We start from the raw sequence: 16,328 nt of genomic DNA, 5'->3' as shown, positions 1-16,328 counted from the left end.
ATATTAAGTTCTGTTTTTCTATTGTGTCAAATACTTATTTCATGCAATAAAATGCAAATTAATTATGTAAAAATCATACAATGTGATTTTGTGGATTTTTTTTAGATTCTGTCTCTCACAGTTGAAGTGTACCTATGATAAAAATTACAGACTTCGCCATTCTTTGTAAGTTGGAAAACTTGCAAAATCTGCAGTGTATCAAATACTTATTTTCCTCACTGTATGCTCTAATGATACCTGTTGTGACATATTTTGGGTTGTAACCCATTTTTGTTCATGTGACATGGCAATCACATGACCGGCTTGCCCCCATTCTAAGCCGGATAGTACATTACTGCGTTTTCTCCATATGAGTCACGTGAGTCGCTCCTGTCATGTGATCAATCAGGATCACGTGATCGGAATTATAAGACTGGTTTTGCCCTTCCCCCTTTTGTGACCACCATGTCTACTAGCGTCAACGCATCATCAAATGAGGGGGCGTGGAACTTACTTAATCTGGCCATGTGACCGAACATAGTCACGTGACCAGAACTTTATCTCGCGATATTCTCTGCTTTACCATATAGGTGAGCATTCCCTATTTCGATCATGTGACTTTTGCGGTCACGTGATCAGAATTTCACCATGACATTGGTGTATAATCAAAAACTGTTCATCCCTTTTGCACACCTAATCCGGTCACATGACCGTTTTCCGTGACAACGGCATTAACATTACCCGGAAATGGGTGACGTTCAGGTATTCGACACATGGGACAATCTTTTCTTTCTTGCCATTGGCTCTTGCTAGTTTAAATAGCCACCTTTCCAGTGCTTTATCACCCCTGTACAAAGCATTTCATTGCGAAACCCACGTCGGGTGTGGGGGGCTCCTAGAGACCTATTCACAAGGTAACTATATGCAATACTAATTAGGTATATATTTCTTGCTCAGGAATAATTTTTTGCTCATTAATATATATGTATATATACGAAATTGATATGTTACTCCTGATATATGGCAGCATCATGTTTATATTATTATAATTAATTTTTTTTTTTACTATAATATTTTTTTATTACAAAAATAGTATTATATTTCACATTACTTACCTTTTATACCTTGACATTGACTCTACCATATATTCATTGGTAACTTTGGCTATATACCTTGGTCTACATACACTTTATCTGTATACACTTGTATGCTTTTTTATGTGTGCTTATAAATGCATATGGAGCTTTTTTTGCCCATTTAGTTTTAATGTTATCTATATACTAATATCCAGGTGTACCCAACATTTGTCTCTTCTGTGGTTTCTCACTTTTTATATGTACCCATTGTTGGGTTTTTATTTTGTCTGTTCAATAAAATTGTTTGTACACGTGGCCCTTGCTTAAAGCTTTTTTCGCTTTTGTTGTATGTGTATATATATTTATATTGCTTGCTATGTTTTATGGCTCATTTACTGGGATATATGTTTAGGCGTTTATATTTCTTTGATTAGATAGCAAAATCCTGGTGAAAGATTCTGTTTAAACAGCTTAGGCGTCAGTTTGTGCATCGCACATACATCTATAATGAAGTCTCCTAACATCAGCCCTTCCAGTCCGCTGGATGCATTATCTTCATCGAAGTCCAACACATATATTCCATGAAGGTTCCCTCCACAGATCTGCATTCCAAGCTCCACAGGAGATTTTGACAGAATGACTGCGCGAACCTCTGAGTGTTTCTTTATGCCATCCACTGGTGTCCTAGTTAAGAAAAAAAAACTTTATTATGGGCACTACAGAGCACTGTACCAACTGTACCAAATGTCATAGGTAAAAGAAGAAAAATCAGATATAGAATAGAGCAACCCCTTAAGGGTAGGGCCTAATTTGGCCTTAACGACAAAACATCTTTTTTCGTTGTTCTTATCTCTGCATTTCAGGAGCCAAAATATTATTTTTGTCGATGTAGCTGTATGATAGTTTGGAATACATATAACTTATTACCTAACTTTGGTTAATTTTTAGGGGGAGAAATAGAAAAAAAAACAGCAACTCTGTTTTTGACTCATGTATTGCAAAAATAAAGTAATAAGGTTTTCTGTGGGTCAGCTTGATTATAGCGATATCAATTTTACATTTTATTACTCTTGTACAACACCATTACTAGATATACCATTTTGTGGAAGATACAACATTTTTAATCACTTTTCAGCAGGTGGAATGAAAATGATAAAGCAATTCTGTTTTGTTTTTATAAACACCATACATTAAAATTGAAGTTAACTTAATTTTGCAAGTCGATACAATAATGACAATACCAAAACAGAATTTTTGGTTACTCACCGTCAAATCTATTTCTCGGAGCCTTCATTGGGGAACACAGGAAACAATGGGTGTATGCTTCTGCCACTAGGAGGCTGACACTAAGGACAAAAAAAGTTAGCTCCTCCCCAGCAGTATACACCCCACCAACTGGCATTAAGTTAATCAGTTAGTGTACAGGCATTAGGAGAAGCATTATTAAACAAGGAGAAATATAAAAAAAAATCAAACTGTAACATAACAATTAGTAAAGCTGTGAAAATGGGAGGGTGCTGTGTCCCCCAATGAAGGCTCCAAGAAACAGATTTTACAGTGAGTAACCAAAAATCCTGTTTTCTCTATTGCTTCATTGGGGGACACAGGAAACCATGGGACGTCCCAAAGCTGTCCCTGGGGAGGGAAACAGCAGAGAAAAAAATCTCCACTCAGGTCGGAAAATTAACCACTGCAGCCTGCCGGATTCTCCTACCTAGGCTGGCATCTGTCGAAGCGTAGGTATGAACCCTGTAAACTTGGCAAACATGTGAATAGAGGACCAGGTTGCCTCTTTGCAAAGCTGTAGGGCGGACGCCCTATGACGAACGGCCCAGGAGGTGCCCACCTCTCCGGTAGAATGGGCCTCTCCGGTAGAATGGGCCTTTATTTCTGGGGAGAGCAATCTTGTTCTTACTCTGGTACGCCTCCAAGATTGCCGTCCGGATCCAGCGAGCAATTGTAGCCTTGGAAGCCGGAAGGCCTCTCCGCACTCCCTCAGGGATAACAAAGAGGGAATCCATCCTCTGGATTTGAGCAGTCCTAGCCAGGTAAACCCGAACTGCTCTGACAAGGTCCAACCTATTCAGAGAACTTCTATAGGGTGAGACTGAGTCAGACAAAAAGAAGGAACTACGATGTCCTCATTGAGGTGAAAGGTGGAGACCACCTTGGGGAGAAAGGAAGGCACCAGTCTCAAGACCACCTTGTCTTGGTGGAAAATCAGAAAAGGTTGATCGACAAGAGAGCCGCCAGTTCTGACATGCGCCGGATGGAAGTGATTGCCACAAGGAAGACCACCTTCCAAGAAAGAAGGGACAGAGACACTTCTCGCAGAGGTTCAAAGGGGGAACTCCTAAGAGCCTCCAGGACCAGGATGAGGTCCCAGGGATCGACTGGCGTTTGGTACAGAGGGACTGTGTGAGACACTCTCTGAAGAAAGGTTTTTACCTATAGAGCGAGAAGCCAAGTTTTTCTGGAAAAGGATAGAAAGTGCAAAGACTTGGCTCTTCAAGGAACTGAGAGCAAGACCGGCGTCACGCCCGGCCTGAAGAAAGGCCAAAATCGACAGAAGGGAGAATCTCATAGGCGCAGTGTGATTACTCTCACAACAATGGAAAAAGGCCTTCCAGGTCCGGTAGTAAACTCGAGACGATGAAGGCTTCAGAGTCCGGATCATCGTCTGAACTACTCATTCTGAAAAAAACAGACGCTCTTAGTACTGCGGTTTCAACAGCCACGCCGTCAAATTGAGTGACTGAGAATTCCGGAAGAAGATGGAGCCCAGGGAAAGCAGATCTGGCCTATCTGGAAGCTTCCAAGGAGTGTCTGCGAGAAGACTGACGATCTCTGCGTACCAAGACCTCCTGGGCCAATCTGGGGCAATCAGGATGATCGACACCCCCTCTGCTTTGATCTTCTTCAGCAATCGGTGAAGAAGTGGAAGGGGTGGGAACAGATAAGGAAGCTTGAACTGTGACCAAGGTATCGCCAGCGCGTCGACTCCCACCGCGAGAGGGTCGCGAGATCTGGAGACGAACTGCTTCACCTTCCTGTTCAACCGGGACACCATGAGATCCACATCTGGAGTGCCCCACCCCAGACAAACCTGAAAGAAGACATCTTGATGTAGAAACCATCCCCCCCCCCCCGCAAGACCAGTTCTCTACGCCGGGAACATGCACCACGGACATTGTCGGAATCCTGCTCTCTGCCCAGAGAAGGAACTTGGAGACCTTGGCTAATGCCAAGGGACTCCGGGTTCCTCCCTGGTGGTTGATGTATGCCACTGCCATGGCATTGTCTGTCTGGATTTGGACTGGTAAGCCGCTGAGAAGGTTCTGCCAGTGATGAAGGGACAGGCGAATGGCCCCTGATCTTTAGGATGTTGATCGGCAGAGAGGACTCCTCCTGAGATCAAAGTCCCTGGACCGTAAGGTTGCGGAATACCGCTCCCCAGACGAGGAGGCTGGCATCCATCGTCATCACCTACCAGTGAACAGGGAGAAAGGATTGACCCTGAAGAGTGAGAGGGGAAGACAACCACCAGTTTAGGGACGCCCTAACCCGGTGAGAAATCTGAACTGGACGGTCCAGAGAGAGAACAGATCTGTTCCACTGGGATAGGATGGCCTGTTGAATCGGCATGGTGTGGAATTGCGTGAAGGGAATTTCCTCTGACACCGCCACCATCCTTCCAAGGACCACCATAGCCGAGCGGAGGGATGAGGGACGAAGGACCTGAAGAGAGCGAAACCCACGCTGGAGGATGTCCTCTTCTCCTTGGGAAGAAAGACCCTGGGCTTGAAAGGTGTTGAATAAAATGCCGAGGAAAACCAGACAAGATTTCCTCCTGTTGACTAAGCAGCCGAGTCGAGACAGAGTATCGAGAGCGATGGAAAGACTTTCCTGGGCGAGGGAAAAGGATGGAGCCTTGACGAGAATGTCGTCGAGATAGGGAAGGACTACTAGGCCCCTGACTCGAAGAAGGGCCATTACCGCTGCCATTATCTTTGTGAAGACTCGGAGTGGTACAAAGGCCGAACAACAGGGCGACGAACTGGAAGTGGTCTTGATGTACCGCGAAGTGCAGGTACCTCTGGTGCTCTGGGAAGATAGGGACATGGAGGTAGGCGTCTTTGATGTCTATAGAGCACAGGAACTCTTGTAACTCCATGAATGCTATTACTGAACGAAGGGATTCCATTCTGAAACGGCGAAGATGGACCCTTCTGTTTAGTAATTTTAAATCCAGGATGGGTCGAATGGACCTGTGCTTCTTTGGAACCACGAAGAGGTTTGAATAAAAGCCTGTGAAACGTTCCTGTGTGGGGACAAGAACAATGACGCCTGATTTGAGGAGAGAAGCAATGGCCGCAAAAAAACCCGGGACTAGGGAAGGAACCCTTGGGGGGCGGGATTCGAAGAAAAGGTCTCGAGGCTGTGAAACAAAATCTATCTTGCATCCTGAAGATACAACTTCTCTGACCCAGGCATCCTCGACAGAAGCCAGCCAGACATTCTTGAAATGCAGAAGATGACTGCCCAGCTGGAAGGAATGCCTGGATGGTATTGAGTCATGCGGAGGAGAACCTGCCAGATAGGACCCTGGAGGATCTGCCTTGCACATTGCGGGGACACCATGACTGTGTTGGCTTAAAGGAAGCCCTTTTTCGGACCTGGCATGCTTGCGATCTCTCCCGGCGTGAGGGTTTGTCCGCGGGTGAAAAATGCAGAAAAGGCCGAAAGGAACGAAACCTACGTTTCGGAGGTGGATGACGAGGTTTTGCCTGTGGAAGGAGAGAGCTCATCCATCCCGTGGCCTCCTTAATAATCTGGTCCAGCTTCGCACCAAAGAGCCTTGAACCCTGGAAAGGCAGATTAGTGAGGGACTTCTTAGAGGACAAGTCCGCCGGCCAAGCTTTTAGCCAAAGGGTTCTGCGTATGGCCACCATATTACTGGCTGCTTCGGCAGTACATGAAGCTGCATCCAAGAAGGCCGACACCACATACTTTGCCGCATGAGATATCTGGTCCGCCAAATCAGCTAACTCCTCAGGCTGAGCTCCAGTGAGGATGCCTTTACTGGGGGTTGCTTAGCCCATGCACAGATAGACTTTGACTCCCATGTGGTGGCAAAGGCAGGGCACAACGTGGAAGAAGCCGCTTCAAAGGCTGATTTTGCAAACGACACTCTGAGCTTGTCGTTAGAGTCCTTAAGGGATGCACTGTCATTAAGAGGAAGTACAGCATTGGAGACTGGAGGGTTCACCGTGGGGAATGCGGTCTAGTTCTCTCTAAGGTCAGACGCAAAAAGATACAGGATGCGGAGACGTTTTCCTCTCTGAAAGAGTCTGGTCGGGTATTCTAGCTCCCTGGAAAGGACCTCTTTAAATTCCTTATGGGCAGCGAATACCATGGGGATTGGTCTAGACCGTCTAAACAAAACTGCCTGGTCTGGTTAACAGCTGCAATAAGACTCTGAACTATGTCCCGCACGCTAGAGGCCTGGTCGGAATCCATGTCGGAGTCAGGTTCAGTAAACGTATCAGAATCTGCAGGAAAGTCAGGGAATGAGGACCGAGAGGAAGAAGCTACCCATCGGGAAGGATCGGGAGGAGTGAGGGAGCGAGAGGAGGACCTGGAACGGTCTTCCACCCTAGATCTCTTACGGCCAATTTTGGTAGGCTGAGATGGGGACTCCTGTGATCCACTGGTAGTGCCGGAGCAGAGGTAGGTAATCTGTCTAGCGCAGATACCAGGGTCTGAGATACCCTGGTAAGGTCTGCGACAGACTGAGACTAGGAAGTCGCCCACCCCGGAATAGGGGGAACATTCTCTCCAGACCCAGTGGTGGCCTCCTGGGTAGCAGGAGCGGGAGGATTGCTGTAGTCCTGACAGAGAGAAGATGTCTGACCTGAAGGGAGTCTGCATTTACATGAACAGACAAAGTGCTTTACCAGAGTGGTAGAGGCTGGAGGGCGAGAGCGCTCTCCTTTAGACTTAGACATTATAGGAAGGGACAGAGCCACGAACTAATGCCAGAGGTTAGGAGACAGGAAAAGGGTTGCTAAGGAGAGTGTCAAACTGCAGTGCAGAGCTTACCCACAGAAGTGATGAGAGGCTGCAGCTTGCTGTCGGATTCCGTGGAGGGGAAGCCCAGGATAGGAAGCACAGGATAGGAAGCCACAGTTGGAGATGCTCTTGGGAGAGCTCAAGGTGACCGCAGGGCTCAGGGAGACGTCAGGCTGTCTGGATGCCGGCAAATGGCGGCGGTAGGATGAGGCAGGATGAAGAGGAGAGCCTCCTGGGGTAAAAGGGTGCGCAGAGTTTGCACCACTGGAAGGGGGAGTGACTGAGGAAGGGAGGTAAAGAGCCTGTACAATGAGGCCGGAAGGAGGGAGCAGAGCCAAATGCAGACAAAGGAAAAGAGGGAGGGCGTGGCTACAGTGGGCGGGAGAAAACTCGCGTGATGAGAACACAACGGAGGGGGGGCGGAGCTAACCGCTGCAACTAGGCCACACCGAAGCCAGGGCCTAAATTAGTATGGTAAGTCCGCCGGACGGGGGGAGGGGTGAGGCGGTGCGGAGACCTGAAAAAGGAGCCCAGGCTAACATGTCCAGGGCCAGTGCTGCCGAGGACAAACCTGCTGCAGGGGAATATATGCCCAAGGACAGCACATGCCCAGGGACAGTAGTGCTGCGGGGGAACACGGGCTTGGGAACAGTCCTGCTGCAGGAGGGCAGGGCAAGAGGGATCCCTGCAGAAAAAATAAACGCACATACACAGTCCGATCAATAAAAAACAGATCCCATGCAAAGAAACCTCTCATGAATCTTCAGTCTTCTTTCTTCTTCATCTTCCTCTTTAGGTTCGTCTTCTCCTCGTCGCCTCTGGACTGGGAACTTGATGGAGAGAAAGAAGAAGTACCTCTCCATTCCTTAAGATGTACTGGGATCAGAAGACGTCCGGGCCTCTTCGGGTGATGGACGTCCATCCCTCCTGAAACAGTCAGGCTCTGGTAGGCAAGCAGGCAGGAGAGGGGGGAGAGGACCGACGATCGGATCACCTGAACACTCTTGATGTGTTAGGGGCCGGGGGTCCTGGCTGACAGGCATATGAGGATACGGGGTGAAAGTACACGCTGTACTCATAGCCTCTACGTGGGAGTACAGTGTGACCGTTGCACACTGTATTCCTCCAGCGGTAATCCGGGAGAACAACCTTCTGAAAGAGAAAAGTGAGAGACATTACAAGAAAATGCCGAAAACCAAGGTAGATCTGGGTTTAGTAAAAGACCCGTCTCCACCTCCTACTGACACTAAGCTAAACTGAGTAACTTAAGGCCAGTCGGTGTGGTGTACACTGCTGGGGAGGAGCTACATTTTTTGTGCAGTGTCAGCCTCCTATTGGCAGCAGCATACACCCATAGTTTTCTGTGTCCCCCAATAAAGCGATAGAGAAATAGATTTTTTTTTTTAAAGTTTTCTTCTTTTTTTTTCTATGTTGCACTGTGATTTATTTTGGTCATCATATTCTTAGACCAATAGCTTTTTTTATTTTTCCATAGAGCGAGTTATGCGGGAACTCATTTTTTTTTGCTAGACTAGCTGTAGCTTTCATCGATTTCATATATTACTTTTTCATCACTTTTTATTTACGGTAATTTTTTTTGTGAAGTAGGATGAACAAATAGCAATTTTTTTATTGTTTTTCGCATTTTAATCTTAGAGCATTTACGGTGCGTGATAATTAATGATATCAGTTCACAGATAGAGCTGATAAGATCATGGAAAAACCCAGTTTATACAGATTTTACATTTTACTACTTTTTCATAAGAAGATCTTGAAATTATATTTTTCTGGTTGCTTTATTCAGAGAGCCATAATCTTTACTTTTCTGGTAAGAGCTATGTAAGGGTGTAATTTTTTTGCGCAAGGAGTAGTTTTTATTTGGTATCATTTTTTGACAAATATAACTTTTTGCTTTTCTTTTTTTTTTTTTTCCAGCATTCACCATGCTGGTGAAACAAAGATTTTTTTATCACTGCATCTGTAACAACCTGTACAATAAAACTCAAGATTTTTTGAAACAAGTGTTTTTTTCCCCAGATTAAAGCATTTTTCTCTCGAAGAACTGGGGTTTTATTTTATTCCTACATATTTAACTAAAACACCTAAACAATTTTTTACAGTATTTATTACTCCTCCAAGGGGACTTCAACATGAAATTGTTTGGTTTCACAGGTAAATACACTGCACTCCATATGTAGTGCAGTGCATTACCTTATGCGGTCAGTGTTAAAAGCCTATTAGATCCTGCCTCCCACATGATCTGATAGGCATCAGCATATCATAGACACTGAGGACATGTTTAGTTGTCCAGTTGCCATAGTAACGAATTAAGGCAGATCACGTTGATATGTTGCAGACAGTTACAGGTCTCTTTCTGACTGTCAAACTGATCAGTGCCAATATCACTACTGACAGTGGAATAGGAGGGGTTACCTGCCTGGATTGATTAGAACATTGATCGTGGAAGTCACAGCAGTTGCATGGCTTTGTATATCAGTTGGGCTCCTGCTGCTCATCACACGGGTACTGAAGGAGTACCCTGGAGATCAGCATGATGTATGAAGCAGACATAAAGGACTAATTAATAAATTCTCATGACTGTTATGTCATGTAGTGTTCACTGGTTAAATAAAAGTTTGTAGGTTTAGTATATTATGAAATAGAAAGAAATGAGAAAGAGAAATGAAAAATCACCTAAGTGAGCTGTGAGGGCTTGTACTAGGAGTGGTTTCTTTTGAAGGTGGGGTTATGGTCCCCTCGTCTTGCTCACTCACAGTGTCAATGACGGAATGATTGTCAGGTGTTGCAGCACCACTTCCATGAGGCGTAGAGTGAGAAGTACTAGAATCCAGGCGTGAACTGGTGAAAAAATGAACAAACGAATGTATAGAAAATACGCAGTAATTGTAGAAAACTATAAGAATTGTGCTAATGAACTAGAAAACATGACTGCACATAATACCTGGATCGTGAATGAAGTGGCTGGCACATGTGAGGGTTGTACTGGGCCAGGATTGTGATGGTATCACACTGCTGTCCGATGATCAATCGTGCTTGCTGCTCGGTTGCATTTCTCAAATTTATACCATTAAACTGCAGGAAACAGTATGAAGATTAATGTAACAAAAATGGACAAAAGGAGTTTTTAGGTTTTTTGTTTACAAACTAAAACAGTACAGAAAGCTAAATCTACACAGCGACGTTTTACAAGAACCACAAAATTGACCAGCTCAGAAATTAGAGAAACATTTTGAGAAGTATTTTTTTTAATGATTGATTGTGTTTTTTCCCACATCACAATCATTATTAAAAAGAAAGTTGAAATTTTGCAATTTTCACATTGACCGCTAGAGCTTTTTTAGACTCTAATTTTGTCACAATGAACAGACTCAGAACCTATCTTTTTTATTAAAGCATCTAATGAGCCTGTATAAAGGTTATTGGGAAGGGAGCAGTATCAGTGTTGACATTGCCTGTTGATTGGCGGATCCTGTGTTATCAGCTTTGACAGGTTTTTCCTGTCAGTGTAATCCTCCCTTTGCTGATAAGGAGCCTTGCTGAAAACTCCGGAAGGCTGTGTGCCCACGATGCGTTCTTTAAGTGTTTCCGCAGAGGCAAAAACGCTGCAGAAACGCTTAAAAAACGCATCGTAGAAGGCCTGCCATGCTCCCCAATGATAATCCGCATGTGCTGTGCACATGATGCGGAAATTTCCGCTGCGGATTATCATTGCGGAAAAAAAAGCAGCACTACCAATTATTTTGCGGAAGCGCTGCGTTTTCGCCGCCATTGACTTGCATTAGAACGCATGTATTCCGCATCACTGCATCTGTAGATGCGCATTCCATGCGTTCTAATGTGCGGACGGTACCCAGGTCTAGAGAAGAGGAGACTCTCCTCCGGACCTGGGTACCATAGAAAACTGTAAAAAAAAAAAGAGAATAAAATAAAAAATAAATATATAATTACCTTCTGGCGGCCCCCAATGCGCTCCTCCTCGCATGCCGGCAGTTCGCGATGGACTGAAGGACCTGCGCTGATGTCATAGTCATGTGAGGGGTCACGCGACGCTGACGTTGGCAGGTCCGTCAGTGTATCGCTGCCGGCAAGGGAGAATGGAGGGAAGCAGGATACCAGGGGCCATCAGAGGGTAAGTATATATTTATTTTTTTAGTTTTTGACATTCGCTCGGGTCACACTATATAAATCCATGCCGTTTGCATGGATTTATATAGTGTGACCTAGTTGTCACAAGCACTTTCCAAGTGATGCTAAAATCGCTTGGAAAGCGCTTGTCAACCTGCATGCGGAAATGCAAGTGAAGAAAGCTTCACTTCCGCATGTTCCTGGCAGGAAAACGCATGTACAATCCGCATGTACAATCCGCATGCGTTTTTTTTCTGCCAGGGGAGATGCAGAAACGCTCAGGAAAAATCCGGAGCATTTCTACATCGTGGGCACATAGCCTAAAGGACAGTAAGTACATGTCTAAAAGAAAGCCCCAGAAACCATATATGAATTGCAAAATTGCAATATGTTTTTTTTAATAAAGATCGTGATATGACGGCCTATTTGTGGTTTGAAGGGTTTGGAGAGGGAAGGATTGTTCTACTCTAATGTACTTTTCCCATTACATTTTTGACTCTGTGTATAGATTTTTTTTTCTTTCGACTTGTATGTTAAAAACTTGAATTAATCAATATGGATCTAATTTAAAAAAATTGTGATCTGGCAAAAAAAATAAAACTATTGCTATTATTTTACCATAGACGCTCCAAACCGGACTTAAATAATTAATTTTTTAATGATAGCGCATCTTTAAAGAGTAACTGTCACTTTAATCTTTACTTCATAAATCATAGTAAACATGAAAATAAGTGACTTTGTAATTAATCAGAGAAATCGGCTTCTATCTCCAGCATCTTATCTTAGCAGTAGTAACTTCCATCTCCTATCTCAGTATTGTAAGAATCTGTCTTCACTAAATACAGATTTTACCTGTGAATTGAGATTTCTGAAAATGAAAGATCAGTCCTGGTGGAGAAAGAAGCAGATTGTTTCTGATAAGATATACTACAAAGTTACTTATTTTCACTTATACTATTGACTTATGAAATAAGAATTAAAGGGACTCTGTCATGTCATTTTTGCGTACCATACTAACAGTATAATGAAATAGGGTTTAGGCAGCCCATTCATCGCAATCCTGGGACTGGTCGCCTGCTCTCCTGACCGGAAAGTGACAGCTGCATAGAAATACATGCGGTCACGCTCAGGTCAGGAGAGCAGACGGACAGGCCAAGGATTGCAATGCGATGCAATCCTCGGGCGAGTAATACGACAGTCTGACCGAAACACTAACGCCAACAGGTGGGTGGGGGAAAGAGTAAATATTCATTATGCATTTACATATGCTTGTCTAGCCGACACTATAAACTTTACAGGGCTTACAGCAACACAACAGGGCAACGTACAAAAATAAAAGTTATATATCCTAAAAGGGCTGCCCAAGGCCTATTTCAGGATACTATTAGTATGGTATGCAAAAATGACCTGACAAATTCCCTTTAAAACAACAGTTACTCTTTAAGCTTTACTTTGTGTCAAGCACTGATAGTGTCTATGTGACACAAATTCTAAACATTGCGAACTTATAACTAATAAAATGCTTCAATACCTCTAGCAGCTGATCTCCATATTCCAGTCCGGCTTGTTGAGCAATGCTCCCAGCCATGACTTTCGAGACAAAGATGCCCCCACTCTCTCCACCTCCAATTGAAATTCCTAGTGGTTCAGCTCCTTTCTGTACCTTAACATGTCGAGGCTCATCTACTAGCGGTCTGTGGAGAAAAGATACAGATTTAATTACTAGTCGAGGAATTTACACTACAGTACCTTGTCCACGAAGATAAAACAAATAAAGAGTACCTTCCAAGGGATTTTAAAAACCTCAAACCTTAAGTGGATGTTTATTATTACCCTATTTATCATATTGATGGCTGGACCATACAATATAAGCACTTCTTACTATTTATTTTGTTTCTACCCTATTCACCCAGACTGTAAACTTGCAAATATGGCCTCACTCCACTTGGTATCTGTTGAATTATGTGTTTACTCTGGCAATGAGTCTTTATTGTCTGTACAAGCCCCCTTTAAAATGCAAAGTGCTGCAGAATATATTGGAGCTATAGAAATAATAAAAAAAAAAGATTATTATTTTTTGGCTGTGAACACATTTGCATAGAATCCAGTCGTCAAGGAGTTCTCATTCTACTGCAGCATTAAGGAATTGGGTCCTCAGAGAGAACTGTGCTTGGCAGTCGACCAAATATATGCGTGTATATATACACACACACACATTATATATATATATATATATATATATATATATATATATATATATATATATATATATATATATATATATATATATATATACATACACAGTACAGACGAAAAGTTTGGACACACCTTCTCATTTTAAGATTTTTCTGTATTTTCATAACTATGAAAATTGTACATTCACACTGAAGGCATCAAAACTATGAATTAACACATGTGGAATTATGTACTTAACAAAAAAGTGTGAAATAACTGAAAATATGTCTTATATTCTAGGTTCTTCAAAGTAGCCTCCTTTTGCTTTGATGACTGCTTTGCACACTCTTGGCATTCTCTTGATGAGCTTCAAGAGGTAGTCACCGGAAATGGTTTTCACTTCACAGGTGTGCCCTGTCAGGTTTAATAAGTGGGATTTCTTGCCTTATAAATGGGGTTGGGACCATCAGTTGTGTTGTGCAGAAGTCTGCTGGATACATAGCTGATAGTCCTACTGAATAGACTGTTAGAATTTGTATTATGGCAAGAAAAAAGCAGCTAAGTAAAGAAAAATGAGTGGCCATCATTACTTTAAGAAATGAAGGTCAGTCAGTCCGAAAAATTGGGAAAACTTTGAAAGTGTCCCCAAGTGCAGTTGCAAAAATCATCAAGCGCTACAAAGAAACTGTCTCACATGAGGACCGCCCCAGGAAAGGAAGACCAAGAGTCACCTCTGCTTCTGAGGATAAGTTTATCCGAGTCACCAGCCTCAGAAATCTCAGGTTAACAGCAGCTCAGGTTAGAGACCAGGTCAATGCCACACAGAGTTCTAGCAGCAGACACATCTCTACAACAACTGTTAAGAGGAGACTTTGTGCAGCAGGCCTTCATGGTAAAATAGCTGCTAGGAAACCACTGCTAAGGACAGGCAACAAGCAGAAGAGACTTGTTTGGGCTAAAGAACACAAGGAATGGACATTAGACCAGTGGAAATCTGTGCTTTGGTCTGATGAGTCCAAATTTGAGATCTTTGGTTCCAACCACCGTGTCTTTGTGCGACGCAGAAAAGGTGAAAGGATGGACTCTACATGCCTGGTTCCCACTGTGAAGCATGGAGGAGGAGGTGTGATGGTGTGGGGGTGCTTTGCTGGTGACACTGTTGGGGATTTATTCAAAATTGAAGGCATACTGAACCAGCATGGCTACCACAGTATCTTGCAGCGGCATGCTATTCCATCCGGTTTGCGTTTAGTTGGGCCATCATTTATTTTTCAACAGGACAATGACCCCAAACACACCTCCAGGCTGTGTAAGGGCTATTTGACCAAGAAGGAGAGTGATGGGATGCTACGCCAGATGACCTGGCCTCCACAGTCACCAGACCTGAACCCAATCTAGATGGTTTGGGATGAGCCGGACCGCAGAGTGAAGGCAAAAGGGCCAACAAGTGCTAAGCATCTCTGGGAACTCCTTCAAGATTGTTGGAAGGCCATTTCCGGTGACTACCTCTTGAAGCTCATCAAGAGAATGCCAAGAGTGTGCAAAGCAGTCATCAAAGCAAAAGGTGGCTACTTTGAAGAACCTAGAATATAAGACATATTTTCAGTTGTTTCACGCTTTTTTGCTAAGTATATAATTCCACATGTGTTAATTCATAGTTTTGATGCCTTCAGTGTGAATGTACAATTTTCATAGTCAAGAAAATACAGAAACATCTTTAAATGAGAAGGTGTGTCCAAACTTTTGGTCTATACTGACATATATATATATATATATATATATATATATATATATCTAAGTATATATTGAAAACAGTACCATTTAATAATTACTCACTGATGGGTGCCAGGCCTCCAAACAGTCTGTCCAAACTGTTGCATATCAAAAAAGGTATATCAAAAGGCAGCACTCCAAATAATTTTTTAGAAAAATAGACTTTATTGAGCCCAAAAAGCAACGTTTCGGTTCACAGAACCTTTTTCAAGCCAACGTCAGGTAGTGCAGCCCATCCAGGATGGCACATCAATGCGAGCTGTGGCAAGAAGGTTTGATGAGTCTGTCAGCGTAGTGTCCAGAGGCTGGAGGCACTACCAGGAGACAGACCAGTACACCAGGAGAAGTGGAAGGGGCCGTAGGAGGGCAACAACCCGGCAGCAGGACCGCTACCTCCGCCTTTGTGCAAGGAGGAACAGGAGAAGCACTGCCCGAGCCCTGCAAAATGACCTCCAGCAGGCCACAAATGTGCATGTGTCTGCACAAACTGTTAGAAACCGACTCTATGAGAGTGGACTGAGGGCCCGAAGTCCACAGATGGGGGTTGTGCTCACAGCCCAACACCGTGCAGGACGCTTGGCATTTGCCAAAGAACACCAGGATTGGCAAAGTCGCCACTGGCGCCCTGTGCTCTTCACAGATGAAAGCAGGTTCACACTGAGCACGTGACAGACTTGACAGAGTCTGGAGAAGCTGTGGAGAGCGACCTGCTGCCTGCAACATCCTTCAGCATGACCGGTTTGGCAGTGGGTCAGTAATGGTGTGGGGTGGCATTTCTTTGGAGGGCCACACAGCCCTCCATATGCTCGCCAGAGATAGCCTGACTGCCATTAGGTACCAAGATGTGTTCCTCAGACCCCTTGTGAGACCATATGCTGGTGAGGTTGGCTCTGTGTTCCTCCTAATGCAAGACAATGCCAGACCTCATGTGGCTGGAGTGTGTCAGCAGTTCCTGCAAGATGAAGGCATTGAAGCTATGGACTGGCCCACCCGTTCCCCAGACCTGAATCCGATTGAGCACATCTGGGACATCATGTCTCGCTCCACCCACCAACGTCACATTGCACCACAGACTGTCCAGTAGTTGGCGGATGCTTTAGTCCAGGT

The 16,328-nt window shown here is 44.1% G+C and overlaps 1 protein-coding gene across 4 annotated transcripts in view; it reads right to left on the bottom strand.

The window, feature by feature from the left end:
- The window catches only part of DLG5 (discs large MAGUK scaffold protein 5), a 291,149-nt gene that overhangs the window by 34,732 nt on the left and 240,089 nt on the right, over positions 1 to 16,328 (bottom strand). For all 4 annotated transcript variants that reach the window (XM_073686034.1, XM_073686036.1, XM_073686037.1 and 1 more), the window contains 4 exons: positions 12,805 to 12,967; positions 10,090 to 10,220; positions 9,822 to 9,986; positions 1,556 to 1,739 (listed from right to left, as the gene is read on the bottom strand). In XM_073686034.1, the coding sequence (XP_073542135.1) occupies positions 1,556 to 1,739; positions 9,822 to 9,986; positions 10,090 to 10,220; positions 12,805 to 12,967 (643 nt within the window). The remainder of the gene's footprint in view (positions 1 to 1,555; positions 1,740 to 9,821; positions 9,987 to 10,089; positions 10,221 to 12,804; positions 12,968 to 16,328) is intronic.

This window comes from Phyllobates terribilis, unplaced genomic scaffold (genome assembly GCF_046119375.1).
Source record: "Phyllobates terribilis strain yellow unplaced genomic scaffold, ASM4611937v1 Scaffold_5__5_contigs__length_657084704, whole genome shotgun sequence".
NCBI lineage: Eukaryota > Metazoa > Chordata > Amphibia > Anura > Dendrobatidae > Phyllobates > Phyllobates terribilis.
Note: the sequence above shows the minus strand (reverse complement) of the source record. Positions and strands in the feature narration are given on the sequence as shown.